Source organism: Pseudophryne corroboree, chromosome 3 (genome assembly GCF_028390025.1).
Source record: "Pseudophryne corroboree isolate aPseCor3 chromosome 3, aPseCor3.hap2, whole genome shotgun sequence".
NCBI classification, from domain to species: domain Eukaryota; kingdom Metazoa; phylum Chordata; class Amphibia; order Anura; family Myobatrachidae; genus Pseudophryne; species Pseudophryne corroboree.
Genome location: NC_086446.1, coordinates 346,921,943 through 346,949,865, shown reverse-complemented (window position 1 = coordinate 346,949,865; position 27,923 = coordinate 346,921,943). Strand labels below are relative to the sequence as shown.

General features: G+C 48.5%; 1 protein-coding gene across 6 annotated transcripts in view; it reads left to right on the top strand.

The window, feature by feature from the left end:
- The window catches only part of CACNB1 (calcium voltage-gated channel auxiliary subunit beta 1), a 156,440-nt gene that overhangs the window by 70,547 nt on the left and 57,970 nt on the right, over positions 1 to 27,923 (top strand). For 5 of the 6 annotated variants that reach the window (XM_063959714.1, XM_063959712.1, XM_063959713.1 and 2 more), the window contains 2 exons: positions 24,334 to 24,453; positions 24,561 to 24,683. In XM_063959714.1, the coding sequence (XP_063815784.1) occupies positions 24,334 to 24,453; positions 24,561 to 24,683 (243 nt within the window). Of the gene's footprint in view, positions 1 to 23,794; positions 24,060 to 24,333; positions 24,454 to 24,560; positions 24,684 to 27,923 lie in introns of those variants that run through there. The other variant, XM_063959715.1, reaches the window with a different exon arrangement.

The following is a 27,923-nucleotide window of genomic DNA, read 5'->3' as shown; positions in this document are numbered from 1 at the left end:
GGGATGGGGGGGCGCTTTTACATGTTTTCGCTCAGGGTGCTAGTAGGCCTGGAGCCGGCACTGTTACAGGCATATAATACCACACATTAAAAAATGGAGAACAAAAATTTGGAGGGTAAAATAGGGAAAGATCAAGATCCACTTCCACCTAGTGCTGAAGCTGCTGCCACTAGTCATGGCAGAGATGATTCAATGCCATCAACGTCGTCTGCCAAGGCCGATGCCCAATGTCATAGTAGAGAGCATGTAAAATCCAAAAATCAAAAGTTCAGTAAAATGACCCAAAAATCTAAATTACAATCATCTGGGGAGAAGCGTAAACTTGCCAATATGCCATTTACGACACGGAGTGGCAAGGAACTGCTAAGGCCCTCTCCTATGTTCCTCATGACTAGTGGTTCAGCTTCACATGACGATGGAAACACTCATCCTACCGCTAGAAAAATTAAAAGAGTTAAGCTGGCAAAAGCACAGCAAAGAACTGCGTTCTAAATCACAAATCCCCAAGGAGAGTCCAATTGTGTCGGTTGCGATGCCTGACCTTCCCAACACTGGACGGGAAGAGGTGGCTCCTTCCACCATTTGCACGCCCCCTGCAAGTGCTGGAAGGAGCACCCACAGTCCAGTTCCTGATAGTCAAATTAAAGATGTCACTGTTGAAGTACACCTGGATGAGGATATGGGTGTTGCTGGCGCTGAGGAGGAAGTTGACGAGGAGGATTCTGATGGTGATGTGGTTTGTTTAAATCAGGCACCCGGGGAGACAGTTGTTGTCCGTGGGATGAATAAGGCCATTGACATGCCTGGTCGAAATACAAAAAAATCACCTCTTCGGTGTGGAATTATTTCAACACAAATGCGGACAACAGGTGTCAAGCCGTGTGTTGCCTTTGTCAAGCTGTAATAAGTAGGGGTAAGGACGTTAACCACCTAGGAACATCCTCCCTTATAAGTCACCTGGAGCGCATTCATCAGAAGTCATTGGCAAGTTCAAAAACTTTGGGTAACAGCGGAAGCAGTCCACTGACAACTAAATCCCTTCTTCCTCTTGTACCCAAGCTCCTGTAAACCACACCACCAACTCCCTCAATGTCAATTTCCTCCTTAGGAACGCCAATAGTCCTGCAGGCCATGTCACTGGCAAGTCTGACGAATCCTCTCCTAACTGGAATTCCTCTGATGGATCCTTGAGTGGAACGCCTACTGCTGTTGTTGCTGCTGGCGCTGCTGTTGTTGCTGCTGGGAGTCGATCGTCATCCCAGAGGGGAAGTCGGAAGACCACTTGTACTACTTCCATTAAGCAATTGACTGTCCAACAGTCCTTTGCGAGGAAGATGAAATATCACAGCAGTCATCCTGTTGCAAAGCGGATAACTCAGGCCTTGACAACTATGTTGGTGTTAGACGTGCGTCCAGTATCCACCGTTAGTTCACAGCGACTTAGAGAATTGCTTGAGGTAGTGTGTCCCCAGTACCAAATCCCATCTAGGTTCGACTTCTCTAGGCAGGCGATACCAAGAATGTACACAGACGTCAGAAAAAGTGTCCTCAGTGTCCTAAAAAATGCAGTTGTACCCACTTTCCACTTAACCACGGACATGTGGACAAGTGGAGCAGGGCAGACTAAGGACTATATGACTGTGACAGCTCACTGGGTAGATGTATTGCCTCCCGCAGCAATAACAGCGGTGGCACCAGTAGCAGCATCTCGCAAATGCCAACTCGTTCCTAGGCAGGCTACGCTTTGTATCACCGCTTTCCAGAAGTGGCACACAGCTGACAACCTCTTATGGAAACTGAGGAACATCATCGCAGGTTGGCTTACCCCAATTGGACTCTCCTGGGGATTTGTGATATCGGACAACACCACCAATATTGTGCATGCATTACATGTGGGCAAATTCCAGCACGTCCCATGTTTTGCACATACAATTAATTTGGTGGTGCAGAATTTTTTTTTCAACGACAGGGGCGTGCAGGAGATGCTGTCGGTGGGCCGACAAATTGCGGGCCACTTTCGGCATTCAGCCACCGCGTGCCGAATACTGGAGCGCCAGCAAACACTCCTGAACATGCCCTGCCATCAGCCGAAGCAAGAGGTGGTAACAAGGTGGAATTCAACCCTCTATATGCTTCAGAGGACGGATGAGCAGCAAAAGGCCATTCAAGCCTATACATCCACCTACGATATAGGCAAAGGAGGGGGAATGCACCTGACTCAAGCGCAGTGGAGAATGATTTCAACGTTGTGCAAGGTTCTGCAACCCTTTGAACTTGCCACACGTGAAGTCAGTTCAGACACTGCCAGCCTGAGTCAGGTCATTCCCCTCATCAGGCTTTTGCAGAAGCAGCTGGAGAGATTGAAGGAGGAGCTAAAATGGAGCGATTCCGCTAGGCATGTGGTACTTGTGGATGGAGCCCTTCATTCGCTTAACCAGGATTCACGGGTGGTCAATCTGTTGAAATCAGAGCACTACATTTTGGCCACCGTGCTCGATCCTAGGTTTAAAGCCTACGTTGTATCTCTTTTTCCGGCAGACACAAGTCTGCAGATGTTCAAAGACCTGCTGGTGAGACAATTGTCAAGTTAAGCGGAATGTGACCCGCCAACAGCTCCTCCTTCATTTTCTACCGCCACTGGAGCTGCCAGGAAAAGGATAAAATTTCCAAAACCACCCGCTGGTGGTGATGCAGGGCAGTCTGGAGCAAGTGCTGACATCTGGTCTGGACTGAAGGACCTGCCAACAATTACTGACATGTCGTCTACTGTCACTGCATATGATTCTGTCACCATTGAAAGAATGGTGGAGGATTATATGAGTGACAGCATCCAAGTAGGCATGTCAGACAGTCCGTACGTATACTGGCAGGAAAAAGAGGCAATTTAGAGGCCCTTGAGCAAACTGGCTTTATTTTACCTAAGTTGCCCCCCCTCCAGTGTGTACTCCGAAAGAGTGTTTAGTGCAGCCGGTCACCTTGTCAGCGATCGGCGTAGGAGGTTGCTTCCACTAAATGTGGAGAAGATGATGTTCATCAAAATGAATTATAAATTCCTCCGTGGAGACATTTACCAGCAATTGCCTCCAGAAAGTACACAGGGACCTGTGATGGTGGATTCCAGTGGGGACGAATTAATACTCTTTGTGGAGGAGGGTGTACACAGTGAAAGGGGTGAGGAATCGGACGATGAGGATGGGGTGGACATCTTGCCTCTGTCGTGCCAGTTTGTGCAAGGAGAGATTGATTGCTTCTTTTTTGGTGGGGGCCCAAACCAACCAGTCATTTCAGCCACAGTTGCATGGCAGACCCTGTCGCTGAAATGATTGGTTTGTTAAAGTGTGCATGTCCTGTTTATTATACAACATAAGGGTGGATGGGAGGGCCCAAGGACAATTCCATCTTGCACCTCTTTTTTTATTTATCTTGGCATCATGTGCTGTTTGGGGACTATTTTTTTAAGTGCCATCCTGTCTGACACTGCAGTGCCACTCCTAGGTGGGTCAGGTGTTTGTGCCGCCCACTTGGGTCTCTTAGCTTAGTCATCCAGCGACCTCGGTGCAAATTTTAGGACTAAAAATAATATTGTGAGGTGTGAGGTGTTAAGAATAGATTGGAAATTAGTGGAAATTATGGTTATTGAGCTTAATAATACTATAGGATCAAAATTACCCCCAAATTCTATGATTTTAGCTGTTTTTTAGTTTTTCTTTAAAAAAACACCCGAATCCAAAACACATCCGAATCCAAAACCCGAAAGGGTGGTTTTGCCAAAACGCGTCCGAATCCAAAACACGACCGCGGACCTGAATCCAAAACCAAAACACAAAACACGAAAAATGCCCGCTGATCTTCTCTACAGTAAACAGGCCATGTCTGGCTCAAAGACAGTGGTTTTGAATGATGCGCAACATGTCACGCAGGTGAGAGTCACTTAGTCTTGTCCTCACGCGGTTTTTGTTGTGGTTCATAACCGAGACACTCGGCGTCACACTGCAGCTCAATGAGCTCCAGCTGCAGGTGGTCTGGTACGTTATCAGGAACCACGGAGAAAGGAGAGGAAAAAAGTGTGATCTCCTTTTCAATAGCTGCAAAATCCTGAAAGCGCTGTTGAAACTCCTCAGCCAGAGATGAGATGTCTGCTGCATACCTCCTCATTTGCGCACTGATATTGTTCTCTGGAAAACTGGTCATTATTTCCTGCAGCGACGGGAAATGTGTGGCATTTGTGACAGGTGTCCTTGGAAAAGTTGCAGCTTGGTCCCAAAGGCTTTGATGTGTGAATACATGTAAATAAGGGCTGGCACTGTTCAATTATAAAGGATCCAGATATAACACACACCTATCCAGATATAGAAGAGGGGGTCCCAGTAATAGTGCACCTTGATGTATAAATTGTGTAGTTGGGGGAGAGCATAAAATTAGGATCACAGACCTTTTCAAGATGGCCACCGCCGCATGTGTGCCGTCCCAGTCGCACTGCAGAGTCCCAGGGGAGCACAGTAAACTAACCGGCCATTCGCCACCAATCCATGGCAGAAGCAGGCGTCCAGCAGAGCGGGGACGTCTAACAGAGGACACCGCTAGCCGCTTCACGTCACGCTGGGTCTCTCCGTGTGGTCCGGGATGCCCGCGGACGGGACGCGCTGTGCTGCAGATCCCGGCCTAAGGTGGAGTGGAAGGCCGCAGCCCGCAGGAGCGAGTTTATACACTCCACTGCTCAGTCCCCTCCGGTCTCCTCAATATCGGGTGAGCAGTAGAGTGGGACTAGCGGGGAGAAGATGTCTGCTTGTTTATGGGTAGCCCTTGTAGGAGCTCAGCAGAGACACGACTCTCTAGCCTTCAGACGCCAGGCCACACCCCTAAAATAGCTTTCACAGAGGCTGCGGGCCGGTGGAAATTTGAGCGCGGGCCACAATTGGGCGGGACTTTGGACATGCCTGATCTAAGGTGCCATCTGTTCCCCATGGCCGGTGCAACTTTGGTGATCTACAGTATGACCACAGCCGCATGTACATTGCGTAGCATTTCGTATCTGCATACGAAATGCTACGTTACAGTGATTTCCAGAAATACACTGTAACGTAGCATTTCGTATGCAGATACAGACACAGTCACACACAGAATATAGGCACGCTGCATATCATTTTAATCAGCAGAAGCTGCTTGTGCCCCTAGGCATTACAAATGCCCTGGGCATTTGACTAGTTTGCCTATGCCTAGGGTCGGCTCTGTACTGACCCCTTCCAATGGATGGGTTCCTGCTATTAAACAAAACACTTTAATTTAGCCCTTAAACTAGGACCCATTAAGCCTGTTATCTCCTGATTTTCCACATTTCACAGCATATAGAATAGAGCAATGTCAGTTGTGGCAGTCTGAAGCACTTCTACTTATTCAAGCAGTAAGGTCTGGAATGCAGTATGTAGGGCACCTGATTGACCACAGTTACTGCCCAATCAAGTATCATATAAACTACCCACTAGTAGGAAATGTAATTGATGAGTGCAGCGGACAGGTTCAGAGGCACTGATAGTAAAAAGAATACCATGGGGGAGGAGATGATTGCATAAGTAAGGAAAATAAAGGAAAACTTTATAAAGTAAGAGGACCCCACATGTGAGGACTTATCTATGAGAGGAGTGACACTGAGGTGTTCACTCAGAGTGGAGAGAGACAGGAATAGGGAAGGCCATAAGGGGGGATGTTGAAATAATCCAGTCAGGATATGACCAGTGGCTTCCAAAGTGAGAAAGGGTATGATCCTGGTGATGTTACAAGATGAAAGTGGCATGAATGGGAGAGGGCATTTAGAGGAAGAGCTGAAGACAACTCTTGGGGAACAGAAGAGAGGGTAATGTTGTCAACAGATAATTACAAAGGGTCAGATACAGGTAATTGAAGGCACTAGCCCACCAACATCAGTCTCTATTCCCCTACCACCTACTTGTTCCCCATACTAACCATCTGCATCTTTTCCTACTCTTTTTATCACTTTCCGATTGTCAGAATTTCTATCTAAAAAAAGGTTTTCAAGTAATATCTCCTGTTGATAAACCGCCATGACTCTCAAGGTTATCTCGCTGTCAGTGGTCTTCATTTTCTCCAAAAATGTAAGATTACTCTTAAATGCCAATAAGTTCATGTTGTTCTCCAACATGAGACTTATTTCTAATGAATCATTTTTTATATGCAACATCTTTTCACAAAACTAAGACAATTGCTATCATATTACACAACTCTACCCTAATTATTGTAGACTCCACTTTCTGACTCCTAATGAAGATTTATCATCCTGACTGATAGTGTTCTGTAGAGCTCTAGACCGATTGCTTCTGTGCATGATCCTAATGTGGAACAGACTGTTTCTTCAATTGTTTAGCTGTACAAAGCGTAATTAATAATAGGTGGAGACACATTTGTGGAGCACAGCCTAGATAGAGCTGGATTATTGAAACTCTACAATTTTTTTTTTTTGCAAATTGACATGGTCTTTACTGATCATGGTACTACCAAATGTCTGCAGATGTCAGAGATCTCTCCTGTGTCTTGGTCCAATCATGCAGTTATCTGTCTTGAGATAGAATTTTCTCCCTTACTTCTTCATAAGGTTATATTGGGTCTAAAGAAGGAAAATAGGTAGGAAATTACCTCAGCAATTGTTGATAGTCAAGAAGATTATGATTGATCAGCTACATTGTAGCAATTGCACTGGGGGCTCTTGTCACACACCAAGGTTTGATCATTGGCATAGCAGTGCAGGAAGAAAACTGTGAGTAACAGGTGACAGAACATGTCTTTCAGAACTAACGGCCCAACATAAACACTTTACCTATTGTAAACTCTTGGCTGTCAAGGTTCATCGGAATCGCTTCAGTTGTTATAGCAAACATTTTATGAGGAATATCTTCCCCAGGCTACTCTAAATATTTCAGACTCTATGAATCTTTGTTTCTATCACAATTGATTGGGGAAAAGACCTGGCACAATATGTAATTTAGCCTGCGATGTGCAGGCTGTTCGTGAATTTCTACGAGTCTGACTATATTTTTAAAGTGCCAATCATTTACACGGCAAAACCAGGTCCAATTTGCTTTGTAAATAATTGTGCAGGGAGGGGTGGTATTATTACTTATTTCTATATTGAACAACTAATGCAAGTTCTGTGCTGATGGTCATCATCATTGGAACGGATTATTCTTGCACCAGGAGTCAAACACTCGCAAATGATCTGCCTCCAAACAGATAGCACCTGTTGCATTTGCGTGAACTTACACCTGTACTGTATTATCTACACCCCATGCAGGGCCGAAACTAAGATTTTCGTCATCCGGGGCAAGGCAGTAATTTTCCCCTCCCCCCCAAAAAAAAACAAAACAAAAACAAAACAAACAAACAAACAAACCCTATCATACTAATATAATCAGATTATCAAAAGTTTTGAAAAAAGAGGATACTACTGGACAATATTCCCCTATGTGCCTCAAATGCCCCATGAGTCACATGCCCCGCCAGCGTGTTCAACTACATGCTTCTCTGTGTGTCCCCATACATTGCACTAGGGCCCTCATTCCGAGTTGATCGCACATAGCAACTTTTTGCTGCTCGTGCGATCAACTAGACGCCGCCTATGGGGGAGTGTATTTACCATAGCAGGGCTGCGATCGCTTGTGCAGCCCTGCTATGCTAAAAAAGTTTCCTGTAAAACAAGACCAGGGTCAGACTTACTTACCCTGTGCGACGGATCCAGCGACGAAGGTCCCGGGATTGATGTCAGGCATCCGCCCACCAAACACCTGGACACGCCTGTGTTCGCCTCACCACGCCTGGAAAACGGTGAGTTGACGCCCCGGAAAGCCTCCCACCTGTCAGTCTTCTTGCGAACGCCGTTGCGATCACTTTTTCCGCTGGCGGCGTCGCTGCGACGGGCAACGACGCGTGTGCACAATGCGTCCACCACACATGCGCAGTTCTGACCCGTTCGCACCACTGCAACAAACTGCAGCGTGCGAACGGGTCGGAATGACCCCCAATATCATAACACTTCATCACTGCACTAAATTCCCCTATCCATTGCACTACATCACTATACTACATCCCCTACATGCTGAACTACATCACTACTCTACATGCCCCTATGCACTGCACTACATATCCTATATGCTACACTACATCACTACGCTACATCTCCTTATATGCTATACCACATAAGTGCACTACATGCCCCTATACAGTGCAATACATTACTACACTACATACCCTATATCAGGGCTGGCCAAACCAGTCCTCGTGATCTACCAACAGTTCACATTTTCCAGACCACCTAGCTGGTGCACAGGTGTAGTCATTACTAATTAAGATGTGCTGCATTCATTTCTAACTGACAATTCTACAGATCTCCAGGAGGCCTGGAAAACATGAACTGTTGGTAGATCTCGAGGACCGGTTTGGCCAGCCCTGCCCTATATGGTGCACTACAGCCCCACCAAATCCCCCCATCTTGGAGGCAAAGCGGAGGTTGATACTGCTAACTGGGAGCACAGTGCGCTTCTATAGCTTGCACGGTGCAATGCACACTAGTCGCAGCACTGCATGGTAAAGAAGAGAGGTTAGGACAGTAGCCGGCATATGAGAGATCCCAGGAACTGGAGCTAACCCGCACAGCGTCGGAGCCAGCTGCGGGCAGACAGGTGAGTCAGATACATTGCCCTGGGACCTGTCTGCTTTCTCACTGGAGCAGCACAGCACTGCCGGTAAAAAAAAAACACAAAAAACCCCTGCTCCTCTGTAACTCCTTGACGGCCCCTCAAATCCTGCACCTGGGGCGCATGCCCCCTTAGTGCCCCCCTGGTTACGGTCCTGCCCCATGTCTCGGCCCTATCACGCATGGGTAAATGGTAAATATGACTTTATGGTGAAATAAAGGAACAAAATGCATTTACATCCAACTCTGTTGCAGAAACAATGATAGTTATTGTAGACAGGACCATAAAAGTGAGTAGAGATTAGTGAAATGTTCAAATCTTTTCAGTGAACTATTCACATCATTCTGCACTTGCCTATAGCGTTCTACGTAGAATTTGCCATATGATTTTCTTTTCGTACCTGAAAGACTGCGTAAGGAATATAATATGACAGCAGCAGCATAAACACACCGTCCGTGCTTGCAGAGCGCTGCTCGGTGCATCACTTTGGCCTGCAAGGGGTTAAGGTTTTTGTAGTGGGAGGAACGTAGTTGGAGGAACCGGGAGGCTATTGGCCGGATTGTGGATAGGGGCTGTACTGCCTGGATATAGGTTGCTAATCCACCATTTCCTGCCTCTTTCAGTGTCTTCACGTGAGGCAGTGCAAGTATTATCCAGTCATTCAGTAATTTATACTTTTATTTTCCTTCTCTTTTTCCATATCTTACCTTTCCTGTATTCCTACTTCTACATTCATTCCTATTCCTAACTCTTTTATTCCTACTGTTCCCCCTCCTCTCTTAGAGGTTATTTATCTGTGTATTTCTCCCCCCTTGCCTGCGGTGACTCCTCAGCCCTCCCCCTCCCTGGTACCATGTCGGGGTTGCAAAACCCCCGTTCCCGTCCTGCACGCAGCGCTGGCCTCCCCGCCCGGCTTTTAGATTCCCCTGCTGTCCCGCCGGGTCGGGGAAGCCCTGCTGCTGCTGTGAGGGAGACGAGGGCTGTGCGCGGCCGAGCTCGGCCACCCGCCCGCACTCCCCCACGTGCGTCCTCCCCGTCTCCTTCCCCACTGGAGTCAGCGGCGGGGTACGGAGCGCTGGGGAGCCGGAGAAGCCTCAGGCGGCTTGCCAGGGACGGTGTTTTGCCGTCCCTGGCTCCGCCGCTTGTTACAGCGGGTGGCCGCACGGGTCACGTGGGGCGGGGGTGGAGCTCCCGCCCGGCGGCTCTCACCAGTCCCCAACACGGCTGGCTCTTTCAGTGGGTGGGTGGGGGGTCGCGCAGCAGCCGGACTGCTGCCTGCGCGTGCTGCAAACCTGCCACACAGCAGGGGGGCCCAGATGAGGCATACCCCCTCTGTGCCACTACCCCCCTTACCCGTGCGGTCAGCGCCCTCCCGCGTTGGGGTGGGGCATTGCCCCCGCTCCGCGCCAGCGGGGGGGGCATTACCTGTTGCAGACAGTGCGAGGCCTGTCGTGCGGGGGCGGCCCGCGCCCGCCCGCGGTGTGCCTGCCCGCCCGACCTCCCCTTTCGTGGTGGGGCCCGGGGCGTTGGGCCCTTCCAGGACGGCCGCCTTGGCGAGTAGTTCGGCCGCCGCCCGTGGCCGCGCGGCTCCTGGCAGACAGCGGCCGGGGTCGCGCCTGCCGGCAAATCACCCCACTAGGGGGCGGCGTGCGCAGGCGGCTCACGAACCAGCACCCCCTCCCCACATCCAATTTTCTCCTGCCGACGCTTCTGCGGTCAGCTCTCAGTCCGACGTCGCGCTCCCCCCTTCTAGTGGTGACGACTCTCCGACTTCTCCTCCTGTGGCCGACGCTCGGGTCGGTAGACGGTCGAGGGGTCGGCGGTCTATCCGCGGTCTGGCGCAGCCAGACGGTTGTGCCATGATTCCCGACAGTGAGGGATCCTCCGGATCCTTGCTCCCGACGGGAGGTTTGCGTACCTCACGTCGGGTGTGAGACTCGCGGAGGGGGTCCGTTCTTACTTCACCTGCCCCTGCGGCTGCACCCTTGGTGGACGCCACCGTCTTGTCCGCCATTTGTGCCGCTGTGGTGTCGGCGGTGGCTCCCTTGTTATCCTCCGTACCCGGGGGACTGGGGCGGCCCACCGCTTCCTTGGCGGATAGCATCGCGCAATCCCTTATCCCACTTCTGTCTCCTGGCGCGACTACCCCCCCTTCTGCCCCGCTCCCGGCGGCTGCGGGACCGGTGGTGGAGCAGGGGAACAATGTCTCTTTTGTCTCCCCAGCCACGGTAGTCGGGTCGGCAATGGAGTCCGCCGGTGTATCCACGAGTCGTTCAGTGGCCGGAGGCGCGGACGGCGTTCCCTCTCGAGCAGGTGAGTCTTCCTCGGACCCTGACTGGTCCAAGGGGAGCGCGGTGTCACACCATAGCGGCTTGGGTTTGGGTACTCGCTCCAGCGCCTCTAGCATAGGTAGCAGCGCGGGTAGGATTTCCGGCAAGCGCAGTAGGCGCAGACGCAGGCGTCGGGGCACAGATTCCTCCCTTGCCTCTACTTCCTCGGAGGGTCTGTCCTCCTCAGATGGTGGCTTGCACAGGGTGAAGCGTCGCAGACGACGCGAGCGTCGGTATTCCACCTCGTCCGCTTCCCAAGTATCGGTGGAATCGGACACCGTGCACTGCGCCAATACGGCGGTACAACGTGGACTCAGGCCCCGGGTCCGGAACCGCATCCGTAAGGGCCAATATGTGAACATTTTTGCCCTTACCAGCGACGATCGCAAAGCCTTGCTTTCGGCTAAGAAAAAGGGGCAGGGTAGCGAGGACGCTTTGCGGTCCTACCAGAATTGGGTCCGCTGCATGTTGATCTTTGCGGCGTGTTACCTGGAGACGCGCCCGGATGAACATATGAACATGGTGCGCTATCAATTTCTCATACACGTTCTGTACCATAAGTACAAAGGGTCTGCCTGGCGGCGCTACGACGAGGATTTCCGACGCAAACAACACGGGCGGCAGATCTATAACTTTGGTAAAAAAGACGTGGAATTGTGCTCTGAACTGACACAGGGTTCGGCCGGCACTGATGACGGCGGCACGGCAAGACGATGGGCAAAAAAACCTGCCTCTCGTTCTGCCGGCTCTCGCAGAGGCGCAGGGCGCGCGGGGCATGGGAAATGCTTCGCTTTTAATAATGCACAATGCGACTTGGGGGGGCGATGTCGTTTTCGCCACTCCTGTATCAGATGTGGCGGGGGCCACGGGATTAAGGATTGCCCCAGTCCTGGGACCGGGAGTGCTTTTGGCTCGCAGCCCCGACAGAGTCGCGCTCCTGCGGCCACCGGCGCTAGCCACAGCTCCCACCCCAATTAGACTTCGGGCGCTCATTCCCTGGCTGCGACGATACCCGCGGTCGGGGGACGCCCAATTTTTACACTTGGGTTTCGCGTCGGGTTTCCCCTTGCCGATACATGGACGGGTGGGTCCCGGGGCGGGTACTAACCTGCGTTCGGCTCGGGAGTTTCCGGACGTGCTCCGGCACAAGGTAGAGGCAGAGGTGGCATTAGGGAGGATGATAGGCCCTTTCCGGGAACCCCCCTTGCCAGATTTGGTCTTGTCCCCCGTAGGCGTAGTGCCCAAAAAGACAGCGGGCAAATTTCGCCTCATCCAACACCTTTCCTGTCCTATGGGGTCCTCGGTTAATGATGCTATCCCTGCTGACCAGTGTAGGGTCGTTTACCTATCCTTTGATTCGGCCATTGCCACCGTACGGTCTTTTGGCCCAGGGGCAGTTATGTGTAAGTTGGACATCCAGTCTGCGTTTCGTCTCCTTCCGCTGCACCCTTCCGCCTTCAGGTTTATTGGTTTTAAGCTGGACGATGGTTACTACATAGATCGGTGCCTCCCTATGGGTTGTTCTATCTCTTACGCCTACTTTGAGAGATTCAGTTCCTTCCTCCACTGGTGTCTCCAGCAGGCAACGGGCGAACGGGGAATTTCCCACTACTTGGACAATTTTCTTTTTATCGGCCCCTCAGACTCCCCTCGCTGCGTCAACTTGCTGCAGGGGGCTCTGGCCCTCTTTGCACGCTTTGGGGTTCCGGTTGCACCAGAAAAGACGGAGGGACCCTCCGCCTCCTTGGTTTACCTCGGGATCCAGATTGATACGGTCGGTGGTCTCTGTAGGCTTCCTTCGGACAAGGTGTTGCGTTTACGTGACGGTATCATATATGCGCTGTCCGCGGGCAAGCTCACTCTCAAACAGGCCCAATCCCTATTGGGCCTGTTTAACTTTGCTTGCAAAGTGATCCCCATGGGCAGGGTTTTCTGTAGAAAATTGGAACGGGCTACCGTGGGGGTTAGACGCCCGTATCATTTCCTCAGGTTGTCCCTCGAAATCCGTCGGGATTTAAGCATTTGGGACGAATTTCTTGTTCGTTTCAACGGCATCTGTATTTGGCAGGAGGCGGTCGTGTCTAGCCCGACCCTGGAGCTTTTCACGGACGCCTCCGGCGCTTTCGGGTTCAGCGCTTACTTTGCGGGTCGTTGGTGTGCCTCTCCTTGGCCGCATGCCTGGCTTCGCAAGGGCCTCACTACGAACATGCTGTTGCTGGAAATTTTTCATATTCTGGTCGCTTTGGAATTATGGCGCGATGCCCTGCGTAATAAACATGTTGTCTTCTGGTGCGACAATCTGGGCGTGGTTTTTGCCATCAACCGCCAAAAATCCACGTCCTTGCCGGTATTGCGGGTCATTGCGCAGATAGTCTTGTTATGTTTGGTGAACAACATTCCGTTGCGAGCCAAACATGTCCCTGGCGTGCGTAACGAAATTGCAGATGCCCTGTCACGCGGCGATTTGCAGCGATTTAGGCGCTTGGCTCCTGCAGCTCTCCTCCATGGGGAATTATGTCCTGCTTCTGTGTGGCAGGTCATCCACCCGGATTGGAGGCGTTAGCCCACAGGTCATTGGCCCCTGCAACTTTTGCGGCCTATCGGGCCGCCTGGGAGTGGTGGTGTTGCTTCCTCCTGGAGAGAGGCCAGTGTGGTAAGACCTCTCATGATTTACTTTTAGATTACATCTGGGTTCTGTACTCCGACGGGATTTTGCGGGCGTCTGTTAACAGGGTTCTGGCAGGTATATCTTACTTTCTGCAGCTGCAAGCGGATTTTACGAAGTCCTTTTTCCTCCGGCGGGTGTTGAATGGTTGGGCTCGGGCCACCCCGCCCCTCCCGGATACTCGCCAGCCGATCACCGGTGCTTTGCTGAGGCGGATTTTGGGATCCCTACAGAGCATTTGCTTTTCGGGATACGAGGTTCGCCTCTTCCGGGCGGCCTTTACTATGGCCTTCCACGGTGCGTTCAGGGTGGGTGACCTGGTGTCCGTCTCTCGGGCTTCTGTCTCACCCATGCTGGAGGCCCACGTCGTCATCCGCCCCGACGGTTTATGGTGCAGGATTCAGCGCTCCAAGACTGACGTAGCCGGCAGGGGGCAGTGGGTTCGAATGGGTCCGGCTCGTGCGCGGGGCATTTGTCCAGTTTCCGCGGCCCGGGCATATTCGTCCATACGGCCTCCAACGTCCACCGGGTGGCTCGTCCATAGTGACGGCTCCCCGTTGACCAGATATCAATTCTGGTCGGTTTTGGGGCGTTGTATTTTGTACCTGGGTCTATCTCCGGCCGACTATGGGACTCACTCTTTCCGCATCGGCGCTGCTTCAGCTCCCGCTGCGGCGGGTTGGTCCGAGGTCGAAGTCCGGGCACTGGGTAGGTGGAGGTCTGGTGCAGTCAGACGCTATATCAGGCCTTTTCCTCCCAGTGCGCCCCTTTGAGGACTAGCCGCTCGTCGCAGTTGCACTTTGTGATTGCGGGGGCCTTGAGAAATTTTTGTTTTATCGTTGGTTTTAATTTCGGCTTTTGCCGGCTAACGAAGTTTTGTGTTTGCCTCAAGTCAAATTGGGCGCCCCACCCCACTCCCTCCCCGTTAGGGATGCAGTCAGGTTTCTCATTTACATACCTTATTTATTTCATTCCTAACCTTCGTCACACCTTCTTTTGCAGGGCGGCGGTTAGATCCGCACTTTATATGGTTTGTCGGCCATTCCTACATCTATTGGCTGTCTGTGTCGGCTCTGGCCTGCGACACCGCCCGGTTTCCGGAGCTGCGGGCTGTGCGCTGGTTGGGGCGTAGAGGCCTCCGCTGGGATGGCCTGCGGGACTGGCTTCGGGCGGCAGTTGGCCGATTTGGGTACCCCCTGATTTTGGTCTTGCATCTGGGGGGCAATGATCTGGTACGCCGCACTGGGCTCGACATTCGCCTCGAGATCAGGCGCCAGCTACTGGAACTCATGGCTGACTGGCCGTTTTGCCTCATCCTCTGGTCGGACATCGTTCCCCGGCGGTCTTGGCGCGGAGCCTTTAACCCCGGTGTGATTGACCTGGTTCGGAGGCGGGTCAATTCGGTCGTTGGTCGTGCTGTCCTCCAGCATGGCGGGCTGGTCGTGCCGCACGGTGGTATTTCCTACCGTGATCCGACACAATACCGGTCTGACGGGGTGCATTTGTCCCCGGCTGGCATGCTGATCTTCCTGGAGGACATTATTCACATTCTTAGGTCCCTTTAGATAGTTTTTTCCTTTTGATAGTTCATTTGGGTTTCTTTTGTGCTTTCTTAGGTCTCTCTAGTTAGTTTTTCTGTTTTTGTTGTGTGGGTTTTTTAGTTCGGTGGCGGTGGCAGGTTGGTAACCTGGCAGTTGGCCGGTTTTCTGAACGGTTACTTAAATTTAATGATGAGTTCACAGTTAGTCAGTTTGGGTGTATTTAGAGGTAATTTATATCTTTTAGAATTAGTTTACGGGCATCATTTTGACAAGTGGGTCCATATAATTAGTATAAAACATATGTGGATGTCGGGGCCGGTGGCCCAATTTTTATCCCGTAGGGGCGGAGCGTACCTCCGTCCCTGCAACCGTTGGTGGACAGGGGTAGTGGCAGAAGGTCGACCCCTGTCCTTGGATTTTCTGATTTTCGATGTCTGGGATGGAGGCAGCAGGCCGATCCCGGCACATCTGGGGCAGGAGGCTCCCTCACACATATGTTTTTTACTGCTTGTTTTTATGTATTATAATGTTGATCACCCATGTTACGTTTATTATGTTTAACCGTTCTTCTCCTCGCCACCTTTAGTTAGAGAGGGAAGTCTGCATTTTAGTTTTAGTATTTAATAGGCCTCCCTCTCAGTCAGAAAATAAAAGCTGACCCCTTTCACGCCAACTACAGTTGTGGTGTCTTTATTTCATAAGATAAGTGTGCTTGAGTGGCGCGTGGAAGCATCTGACGTGTGAGGTTTAAGACTGCGTAAGGAATATAATATGACAGCAGCAGCATAAACACACCGTCCGTGCTTGCAGAGCGCTGCTCGGTGCATCACTTTGGCCTGCAAGGGGTTAAGGTTTTTGTAGTGGGAGGAACGTAGTTGGAGGAACCGGGAGGCTATTGGCCGGATTGTGGATAGGGGCTGTACTGCCTGGATATAGGTTGCTAATCCACCATTTCCTGCCTCTTTCAGTGTCTTCACGTAACCCGCCCTCCCGCCCCAAAAAACAAAACAGAGTTGATTTTGGTTTTACTGTTGGGTTCATTGTGTCGGCTTTTGGTGGCCGGTTTTCTGAACGGTTACTTAAATTTAATGATGAGTTCACAGTTAGTCAGTTTGGGTGTATTTAGAGGTAATTTATATCTTTTAGAATTAGTTTACGGGAATCATTTTGACAAGTGGGTCCATATAATTAGTATAAAACATATGTGGATGTCGGGGCTGGTGGCCCAATTTTTATCCCGTAGGGGCGGAGCGTACCTCCGTCCCTGCAACCGTTGGTGGACAGGGGTAGTGGCAGAAGGTCGACCCCTGTCCTTGGATTTTTTGATTTTCGATGTCTGGGATGGAGGCAGCAGGCCGATCCCGGCACATCTGGGGCAGGAGGCTCCCTCACACATATGTTTTTTACTGCTTGTTTTTATGTATTATAATGTTGATCACCCATGTTACGTTTATTATGTTTAACCGTTCTTCTCCTCGCCACCTTTAGTTAGAGAGGGAAGTCTGCATTTTAGTTTTAGTATTTAATAGGCCTCCCTCTCAGTCAGAAAATAAAAGCTGACCCCTTTCACGCCAACTACAGTTGTGGTGTCTTTATTTCATAAGATAAGTGTGCTTGAGTGGCGCGTGGAAGCATCTGACGTGTGAGGTTTATTACTGCAATCATGTTTTTTTCTCCCCCTCACTTCCTCCTATACTATATACTTCAACCATAAAACTGAGACGGATATTGGTCACATTTGTAGACTATCAATTCCCAGGAATGTACAATAGCATAGCAACATCCAGGGCGTGGCACGTCTGTCATCAGGAACCACATCAGAATTCAGTTTGCAGTAAATTAGCTCCCTGTGTATTAGAAATCGCTTACAATCCATGTTGTGACAATTTGTTTATTCGTCTAATTAACTTACAACAAACTTACTGTCCATGTAAAGAAAATCTTCAACTGATAAAAATAAAGACTTCCCCCTAGAAGTGTATTTACTTGGCTAGTGTTTATTGGACATAAATACCAAAGAGCTTTGTGTAAACAAATCCTAGAAAAACAGTGTGAAGAGAAATATTTAGTAAACTGGGACCATATACTTATAGGGCAACACCAGAAGATAATATTTTGATGTAGATATAAACCGTGGCGCTGTTTGTTTACATCTTATACAACCAATTTGATATACATACAGAGGGCCTAATTCATGCGCCATGCCAATGTTTTCCTAATTGAGCGATTATCGGTTGTCTGCACATCCATCACTGCTGCATTGCGCATGCAATTGAATTGCGATTATGTTCGCAGTGTGAGGATTCATTCACAAGTGATTGACAAGGAGCAGCCATTTTGTGGAATGTATGGCAAAACATAATTTGGCTCACCTTAGGCTCTGCCAACCCTGCTCGGCTATGCCATCCACTTTGGCTGGCGTTGTCCCACTCTCTGCTGTTCCCCAGTAGAAATACCTCTCCCCACCTACCACCTACCACTCAGTCACCGCTGCTTCTTTCTGCCATTTACCCCCTTCCACTCTGATAGTTACCATGGAGGCCGTCCCTCCTCTTGTAAGTCTGTCATGTCTCCATCACAGTGGGTGCATATTCAGGAGACAGGACAGAGGACAGATCTTCTGTGGTTGATGCATTGTTTCTATGCTGAATTCTAGAGAAACAGCCCTCTGTATTCTGGAAGCATTGCTGATGGGCCTGATTCAGAGGTGACCGCAGAAGCGGCCACAGCAGCATCTGTAGGTGATCGCCAGTCTTTGGCCTTATGTATATGCGACTGCAAAGTCCTTCCCTTGTGTATCTCTGCATCCAAATGTGCAAGGACTGAGACACCCACTGTCAGCATCCGTATATATGCAGTAATACTGATTGGTGCATCCTTTGATGCCATCATCTGTTGCACGATCGAAACTTGCACCAACTCTATGGCAGATGCAGTATCTCCTACAACACTTGAATATATTTCTTATATGTCGCTCTTCCTCAATGAATATGTTCTCTTAATGCACAAGTGTGCCATATAAAGAAAGTGTTGTAAAAGTATCTTCAGAGAAGTGTGGGGAAAACTTATTTTTAATTATTTGGGCTTGCCTGATGTATGTACTCCATTACACTTATATTGTAGTTACATACAGGGGCAAATGCAGGTTTTTTTTATATATCTATTTTAGAGGGGGTCCAAGTATGGGGATCATGGAGAGAGAGGGACATGGGAAGAGAGAGACAGACAGACATAGGGGGGCGGGGGGGGGGGGGAGCGAGAGAGAGACAAGTGGAGTGAGGGAGAGAGAGACATGGGGAGGAAGAGAGAAAGAGAAACATGGGGAGGGAGAGAGAGAGGGGTATATCATTAGCAGAAAGAGAGCTTGTACTCAGAGTCGTGAGGTGCCAGGGAGAGCAGTTACCTGGAGGTCTCTGGGAAAAGGCAACGTCATCTCTCTGGCTAAGCAGCGGCTCTGGTGGGCACACGAGCTGTCACCAACTTGTAGACAGTGGTCCAGGCCATATCTGCAGCCAGGCAAGACTTCGGCTGCCGTGGTGGGGGTAGGCAGGAGGAGGGGAGGATAGGCAGAGGCATGATGGCAGATGCAGGACAGTGTGAAGGAGAAGAGTGTCCCACTTGCCTGATGGTACTGAACTACATCTGAGTGCCATAACCCATTTACTAAAGAGGCCCCCCAGCACCCCCGACACACACCTGCTGCGACTATCGGGACATCTCAGAGAGGAAGACAGTGAGTGGCCACCTAGCCAGCATCAGGAATTAAAGATGCACCCCCACCCCCCCGGCATGCAAGACTAACACCTGCTGCAGAGTCAGTGGAGACAGTCACTGCCTCACCTGGCCAGCTCTTTCTCAAAGACCCATGGGATTTGCCTAAGAAGAGCTGTACGCTGCAGCTCCCCCTACTTTCAGCCAGCCCAGCCTGCCTGTGTACACAACTACTTTCACTGTCACACCCGTGACACTCCCATAATGCCCATAAGGCGATCCATCTCTGTGCGTGCACTAGGACACCTCTCTATCACCACCCAGGATAGCCGACTACATTTCAATACACCTCTTGCTGCATGCTCCTGAAATTAGAACTGTGCCTCTGCATGGACACAATCGGGACGCGTGTGCACTGTGACTTAGACGCTTTCGCAGTAGCAAAAAAATCACTACATCAGACATTGGCTGTGCATACACCTCTGAAAAAGGCCCTGTCAGTGTTGTCAATCGTGGTAGCACAGGTGGCTAGTGGTAGCTGGTGACTGGGTCCTGATTCAGAAGCAGACACAGAAGTGCCCATAGCAGCATCTATGACTTTATGCAAATAGCGCTATAGTCCTTCCCTTGTGTACATCTGTGCATACCAATGTGCACAGACTGAGACACCCACTGTCTGCGCCCGGAGATGTAGTAATGTCGATTGGTCTTTAGATTCCACCATTGGTCACACCGTCAAAATTTGCACCAAGTGCATGATCTCTATCTGACTCTGGCCTCATATGTCAGCGTCTGTGTACATAGCCACTTTCACTTGAAGGGGGTCATTCCGAGTTGATCGCCAGCTGCCGTTGATCACAGCGCAGCGATCAGGCTAAAAAACTGCATTTCTGCGCATGCGTATGCACCGCAGTGCGCACGCGCGTCGTACGGGTACAAAGGCTTTTGTGGTTTTGCACAGGTTCTAGCGACGTTTTCTTTCACACTGGCGGCCGCAAGAAGATTGACAGGAAAGGGGCGTTTCTGGGTGTCAACTGACCATTTTCAGGGAGTGCTTAGAAAAACGCAGGCGTGCCAGGGAAAACGCAGGCGTGGCTGGGCGAATGCTGGGCGGGTGTGTGACTTCAAAAGCCATCCCTCCAACGTTAGGATCAACGCACACGAAGAGTAATATTGTCAAATCCCCATAGTGAGGGGACAAGAGAAAGAAACCAGTTATGACTAGGGTGCACACAACCCAAGTGACATTTAGATATGCAGATGATTAGGATTTTATTCTAAGCTCCTCTGTGTTGATGTTGTCCAATAGGGACATTGATGTCCACCTATGACTAATAATGTAAAAAAAAGAAAAAATAATTTATGTCATACTGGGACTAAAAATGTCCTTTATTATTTGACGAGCGAAGTATTACAATCTGAAAGACGTGAAAGAAAATAAAGAAAACACAAAGTGAAAAAAGATTAAAAACAATAGCGAATGTGTCCATTCCTTTGTATATTGTGCGTATCTAATTATTCATATACACATGAACCTCTAAATTGTGACTCTATAAGATGCTGTAACAGCATTAATTCAGTCATTCAGATCTGTGATTGTACCATGAATCAGGTAAGTTGTAATATAATAATGCTGATATCCTACAATGAGGCAATGTTGCAATACACTGTTGGTTGGTAATTATATAAAATAATAACATATATATCAAGATGTTACGTTGCTGATTTCACTGCAACTGTTATTGAACTTGGAGTGAGTGCTGTGCTTTTGCTAGTACTGTAACATGGCTAAGTGCTCAATAATAGTAAATGAAAATAGCATGAAACAACAGTCTCATTTTTCTGAGATGCTGCAGTATAAGTATTTTGCCACTATCTAGTGGCCAAAGATGTATGCATGTACAGATATTATGTCTCGATGGGAATTGATATGTTACTGAGATGACATTAATTCACTGCTATAGACTGATTAGTCAAAAAATGTAAATAGTATAACATTAGAATGAGATATAATTTAAATCTCAAGCAATCTGATGCTATTGCAGTGGATTTTAAGTAATGATCGATGTGCAGCAACAGTATCAATGCATTCACACCTTGCACACAAACAATGTATGTAGGTATATAGTTTTAATAGTGTATTCCAGATCAGCAGGGACAAACTAGGAATCAATATATTGTGGACTGTATAGATATGTGAATGTCCTCTATTCATAAATATTATAGTAGCTCTAACTAGATAGTGTTGGTCCTATCTAATCATGCCAATGAAGTTGTCATCTATACAAACTGTAATTGTACAGTGGTGATGTGAGTTTATAGAGTTACAAGCATATGGTGAAACTATTCCCCTCGAGGGGACGAATTTAATCAAATTTGGGTTAAAAATGTCTAAAAACACAAAAAAATGAAAAAAATAAATTTGACTGTTTGACTTTTGACTCTGTCAGACTTTTGACCCTGTCAGTCTTTTAACTGTCTATGAGCTATACCACACCCCTTGGGCAGTACCTGGAAATGGCTTCCAGCACTTGCGGCAGGCATTGGTTGGTGTACCAGTCCCCAGTGACGCATGAGTGGTACGGTAGCTACATGACAGTGTTGGCCATAAAAACAGCCATCTGCTTGGAACTTCTGTGGAGGAGAACCTCCAACTAGTGTCCAGTGGGCAGACTGTTTGGTCTCGGGGTCAAAACTGTAGATTCAGGATTTATCGCCACTGATAATTTTCTAGACAGAGTTTAAGTGACCACCATCAAACTTGGCCAGGATATTGAGGCACCAAATCACCTGAGCCTACTTTTGGTCTTGAGACAGCTGATGGGGCACCCAGTGTGCAGAAACCTTGCTCAGGCCAAGTTTTTCATGGAGTATCAAGGGGAAGGATCCCGATGAGATGCCCGTCTCATTCTCTGGGCCATGGTCACCTTGGCATCCAACTCAACTATAGCCTGGACAGCAGCAATGTTGTCCTTGGTGATGGCAGCCACAGGTCAGCCATAGCGATCCTCATCCCATCTTCCAGGGACCGTTTCCCATGCCCAAATTCTGCAAACCACTCAAACACAGTGGTTCGTGGCGGTGCTTCCTCCCCAAAAGCAGCTTGCAGTCGGTCAAAACTCTGCTGCTGTCGCAGACCACTGTTGTAGTTGTAGAAGATAAAAGCTCTTCGGTGGCCTCTGTTGAGCCCCATAATGAGTTCGAGAAGGACGTGAGCATGCTGACTTCTTTGGTGTGTAGCGCTGCTTACGGTTCTGGGCCTTGACATTTCACAAGAACTTTAGTCAAAGATTACAATTCACAGTCAGAAACTTATTGTACACCCCTCGTATAAGTAATGGTGATTTGTGGTAGGGTGTTGTTTAGTGTTCTAAGGGCCTAAGTCAAGGTTGATTGCAAAACAACATTTTACTGTAATGGGCAAAACCATGTGCACTGCAGGTGGGCAGATACCTGATTATGTTGTTTCTGTGAAGGGTAAATACTGGCTGCTTTATTTTTACACTGCATTTTAGATTTCAGCTTGAACACACCCCACCCAAATCTAACTCTCTCTGCATATGTTATATCTGCCCCACCTGCACTGCAATATAGTTTTTTCCAGTGGCGTAACTAGAAATTTTTATCCCCCAAGCCAAAAAATCTCTGGCGCCCCCCCCCCCCCCCACCCAGGTTGCTACAGTATGTGTGGTCAGTATTAGCTGTCAGTGTGCTATGACTGTTTTCTATCGCTTATTTTTTTAGTTATCTGCACTCTACAGGGGAATTCAATTGGGCGTAAAAGTTTTCTCTGCAAAAAATAAACCTTTTGCCAATTGCACCCAAATTCAGATTACCGCAGGTATGCGCATTCCCGATACCCGTGGTATCCAATTTTTTTAAAATATTTGCGTGAAACAAAAATAAATGAACCCCCTCCGGTGGTCTTCCCCTCCATCTTCTCACTGGGGAGGGGGCTGCTGGGAGATGTAGTTCTTCAAGCTGCTGCCTCCGGCGGGATGACCCTAACATGGGGAGGGAAAGGGGGAGGTCACACACACATCCACACACACACACAGTTTTATACTCACCATTGCTGCAGATGTCTGGCTCCAGAAGCTGGAGGAGAAGATACCAATTCAGAAGGGGAGTAACTGCAGACTAATTGAGCTGACCAGAAACTGTGCCAGAGCAAATCCCAGTGATTTTCCCTAAAAATAAAAATTTTTGAGAAAATCAGACTTGCTTGAGGAGCGTGAGAAAAGGCGCAGTGATTTCTATAGAAATCACTGCCTCTCATTTTCTCTAATGCAATTGAATCGCAAAACCCCGAATTTAAAAAAAAATCCCTCGCTTAACTGAATTCCCCTATACAAGTATCATTTTTTATTTTTTTAGATTCCCTGTGTAAATTTAGAAGGACTGCAGGCTGCCTGAATGGCTGGCTAGCAGTGTTAGTAGTGGTTGGTGGCAGAGTGTTGTGATTATCAGTAGTTGCACTTTAAAATGAGTGATGTTACAATGTAATTTTTTTTGTATTGAATTACTAAGTAGGTGTGGTTTTTAGGGTGTTTCAGAGGTGAGGTTGGAGACTTCTGGTAGTCATGTAAGAGGTGGGTGTTGCAGGATATTAAAATTAGGAATAGTGGAAGTTGCTGGGCTGGGGAGACGCACACATGTTTTTATCAATCATTGTGTCAGTTTCTCTGCTGTCCCTGGCCTGTGTGATGTCTCTCAAAGCTGCCTGCCACCTGTCCCTAACTCTCCATGCATCAGGCTGTCACAGCCACTCTGACCTCACTGCGGGAGGGACTGGCAGTGAGAAGGGAACCTTAGCTAAGCGGGCAAGCAGATAGGAAGTGTGTGTGTAACGTTCTGTGTGTAAATGTCTGACTGTCTTTGTAACATATCACTGTGACTAACTGTACTTTGTCTTTGTCAACTATTACAGTGTGGCTGGGCATAATTAGATTACATAACATATGCAATGTACATTTACCTCACTTGTTATATGAATCTGTAACTTTGAGAGTGATTGTGTTTGGCCAACATACAGTACACGCACAAGCAGGGCAGCACAGCAAGAGGGGTGTATCAGTGAGAAATGTATGTGTATGGGCTTGATCATGAGGTGAGTGCCTATGTACAGAGCTGTTTATGTTCCTGTATTATAATAATACTTGATCAGCTTGAAGCTGGGCGGTTTTATTTTTTTCTACATTTATTTTCTACTCATTCTGTTTCACTCTTGTTATCTTAGTTTCCTCTCAACCAAGCTTTTATTGGTACATTACAGACCTCGGACCCTTTTTTTTTAAAAACAGTTGGTTCCCAAGTGTTAGTTATTGAGCCCTAATACTCCATTTGATCATGCATCTCTTGGCTTATATATTGTCTTCCTCCAGGGGTCAGCAGAATCATACACCAGTCGTCCTTCAGATTCAGATGTATCCCTTGAAGAGGATAGGGAGGCTCTGCAGAAGGAGGCAGAACGCCATGCTTTAGCACAACTGGAGAAAGCCAAGGTAGAGTAGAACTGTTCATGTGCTTTTGGGCCTATGTAGGTCTGTAGTTGTCCATTATAGAGAGGTGACTTGTGGTCCGCTGTACTCAGCATCATATCTCCCAACAGACCAAGCCTGTGGCTTTTGCGGTACGGACGAATGTGGGATATATCCCAGCACCCGGGGAAGACACTCCAGTACAGGGGATGTCTATCAACTTTGATCCCAAAGATTTCCTTCACATCAAGGAGGTAAGAAACTGGCATTTTATTTAAATCTGATAAAAAATAGATTTAGTCCTGTCACATTTTGTGGGACTCTGCTGATTAATGTGTAAAAAAGGGTGACTCTGTTGCCTAATGTGTAAAAAAGGGGGACTCTGCCGTAATGTGTAAAAAAGGGGGACTCTGCCTGCCTAATGTGGAGGACTTTGCCTACTGTTATGTGTAAAAAGGGGACGCTGCCTGCCGTAATATGTAAAAAGGGGGACTCTGCTGCCGTAATGTGTAAACGGGGTACACTGCCGCCGTAATATGTAAGAGGGGGACTCTGCTTGCCGTAAAGTGTAAAAAGGGGGATTCTGCAGCCGTAATGTGTAAAAAGGAGACTCTGCCTGCCTAATAAGTAAAAAGGGGGACTCTGCCTGCCTAATAAGTAAAAAGGGGGACTCTGCTGCCGTACTGTGTAAAAAGGGGACTCTGCCTGCCTAATGTGTAAAAAGGGGGACACTGCTGCCTAATGTGTAAAAAGGGGGACTTTGCTGCCTAATGTGTAAAAAGGGGACTCTGCTGCCGTAATGTGTAAAAGGGAGCTCTATCTGCCTAATGTGTAAAGGGGGACTCTACCTGCTGTATTGTGTAAAAGGGAGCTATGTGGCCACGCCCCTATATTTTTGCCTTGCGCTTACGGCGCACACTGGCCTTATTCTATATATGGGGGGGGGGGGCGATGCTGTTTCTTGCACAAAATGTCGAGTAATGGCACTGCCTCTGACACATGTTTTTTCTGTTAGTGATGGCTAAAAACTGACAGGGTATGCTGGAGTGCCACAGGTTGCCTACCCCTGTTATAAGTAATTAAGGGGGAGATGCACTAAGCAATGAAAAGAGTGAAGTTGCCCATGGCAACCAATCAGCTGCTCTGTGTAATTTTATAGTATGCAAATTATAAATGTTATTTCACTGCCTATTTGGTTGCCATGGTTAACTTCTCCAGTACTTCACTTCTCCTCTCTTTTCACTGCTTAGTACATCTCCCCCTAAATACTGTACTGTGTAACAATAAATCATGTCCTCATTGTACAGCTGACTGACACTGTACAACCGAGTGCCTAAACAAACCTATTGGAATTATACAATTGTATCTTAAATTGCAATATATCCCTGGTTATGTAGCAATGCAACACATACTCTTATTAATCTTGGTCTACTATACCCTTCCCTGGCTTATTTATTTTTCCTTTTGCCATTGTTTGCTATTATTGCTATATCCAGCAGAAGTAACTCATTTTCAGCATTATTTTCTTTTAGTTTGGGAAAAATCAATAAACGGAGGCTGACGCTGCCCCCAAATGGCATCAGACTGTCAATTACTGACAGTCTGATGCCGTACTGCATACGCAATTGCAGGGCCGTACTTCACATGCGTAGTACGGGTCCGGCACATGCGCAAAGCACATAACATGCGCCGCAAGTATGTTTGACTTGCTTCTCTCTCCTATTCTCTCTTTCTCTTATGCCCTGAAAAAGCCACTTCCCTATACAATGCATTCCTTACTTCTGCTCTTGACCCTGTCGCTCCACCAACCACTATTCACCCTCGCAGATTACAACCTCAACCCTGGCACACCAAATGCACCAGATATCTTCAAAAATGCTCACGTACTGCCGAGCGACAGTGGAGGAAATCACGTTCTATGGCAGACTTCCTCCATTTCAAACTTATGCTCTCGTCCTTCCGCGCTACCCTTTTCTTTGCTAAACAGTCATACTTCAAAATTCTCATCTCCTTCCAGTCTTCCAACCCCCTCCGCCTCTTTGCCATTGTCATCTCCCTCCTCTGCCAACCCCCACATTGTCTCCCCTCCTCACTGTCTGCTCTTGCCTTTGCCACTTGTTTCACATCCAAGATTGACTCCATAAGTCAGGACATCACATCCCACCAGACCACCAGCAACCAGCCACCTCCTATCCCTTACCACCCCTCCGCATCCCTCTCACTAACTCTGACATCTTTCTCCCATGTATCTAATGAGGAAGTCTCACACCACCTGCCCACTTGACCCAATCCCCTCCTGTCTTCTCCGCTACCTCTCTCCTTCTGCCCGTTCCCATTTTGCCCACCCTTCAAAAATCTCTCCCTCTCATCAGCCACTGCCCCCTCTGCCTTCTGGCATGCATTCATCTCCCCTATTCTTAAAAAACCTACCCTTGATCCAAACACCCTCTCCAACTACCGACCCATCTCTCTCCTCCCTTTTCCCTTCAAACTCCTTGAACGTAATGTCTACAATCGCCTTACTTCCTTTCTTTCCTCACACTCACGCATGACGTCTACCTCCCCTCTCCTACTAGTCCTTCATTGGTTTCTCTTTCCTTTCAGAATCCAAATCAAATGTCTCACACTCACTTACAAAGCACTGTTGTCTGCTGCTGTTGCTATGTTTATTTACCCTGTACTTGTCCTTTATTGTCTTCAGCTGTAAGTCACTATTTTCCTGTTTTGATTATTTTGTTTATGTACTCTGTAATTGGGCTTTGCTGGTCCGTTGTGGTGCATATAAATAAAATATAATAAGAATAATATGTCGGGACCTGGCCCGTAGTGCATAGAATGGAATTCTCTCTCGGACATGGGCCCTCATTCCGAGTTGTTCGCTCGCAAGGCGAATGTAGCAGAGTTACACACGCTAAGCCGCCGCCTACTGGGAGTGAATCTTAGCTTCTTAAAATTGCGACCGACGTACGCGCAATATTGCGATTACAAACGAGTTAGCAGTTTCAGAGTAGCTCCAGACTTACTCTGCCTGTGCGATCATTTCAGTGCTTGTCGTTCCTGGTTGACGTCACAAACACACCCAGCGTTCGCCCAGGCACTCCCACCGTTTCTCCGGCCACTCCTGCGTTTTTTCCGGAAACGGTAGCGTTTTCAGCCACACGCCCCTGAAACGCCGTGTTTCCGCCCAGTAACACCCATTTCCTGTCAATCACATTACGATCGCCGGAGCGAAGAAAAAGCCGTGAGTAAAAATACTTTCATCATAGTAAAGTTACTTGGCGCAGTCGCAGTGCGAACATTGCGCATGCGTACTAAGCGGATTTTCACTGCGATGCGATGAAAAATACCGAGCGAACAACTCGGAATGAGGGCCATAGTACAGAGGAAACCCCTCTATTGTCAAGATCCAAAGTTTCTCTACATTCTCAGAAGCCACCTCCAATAATTATAAGAGTATCTCGCTGTACATAGAGGCAGACAAATATTTAGAGGTA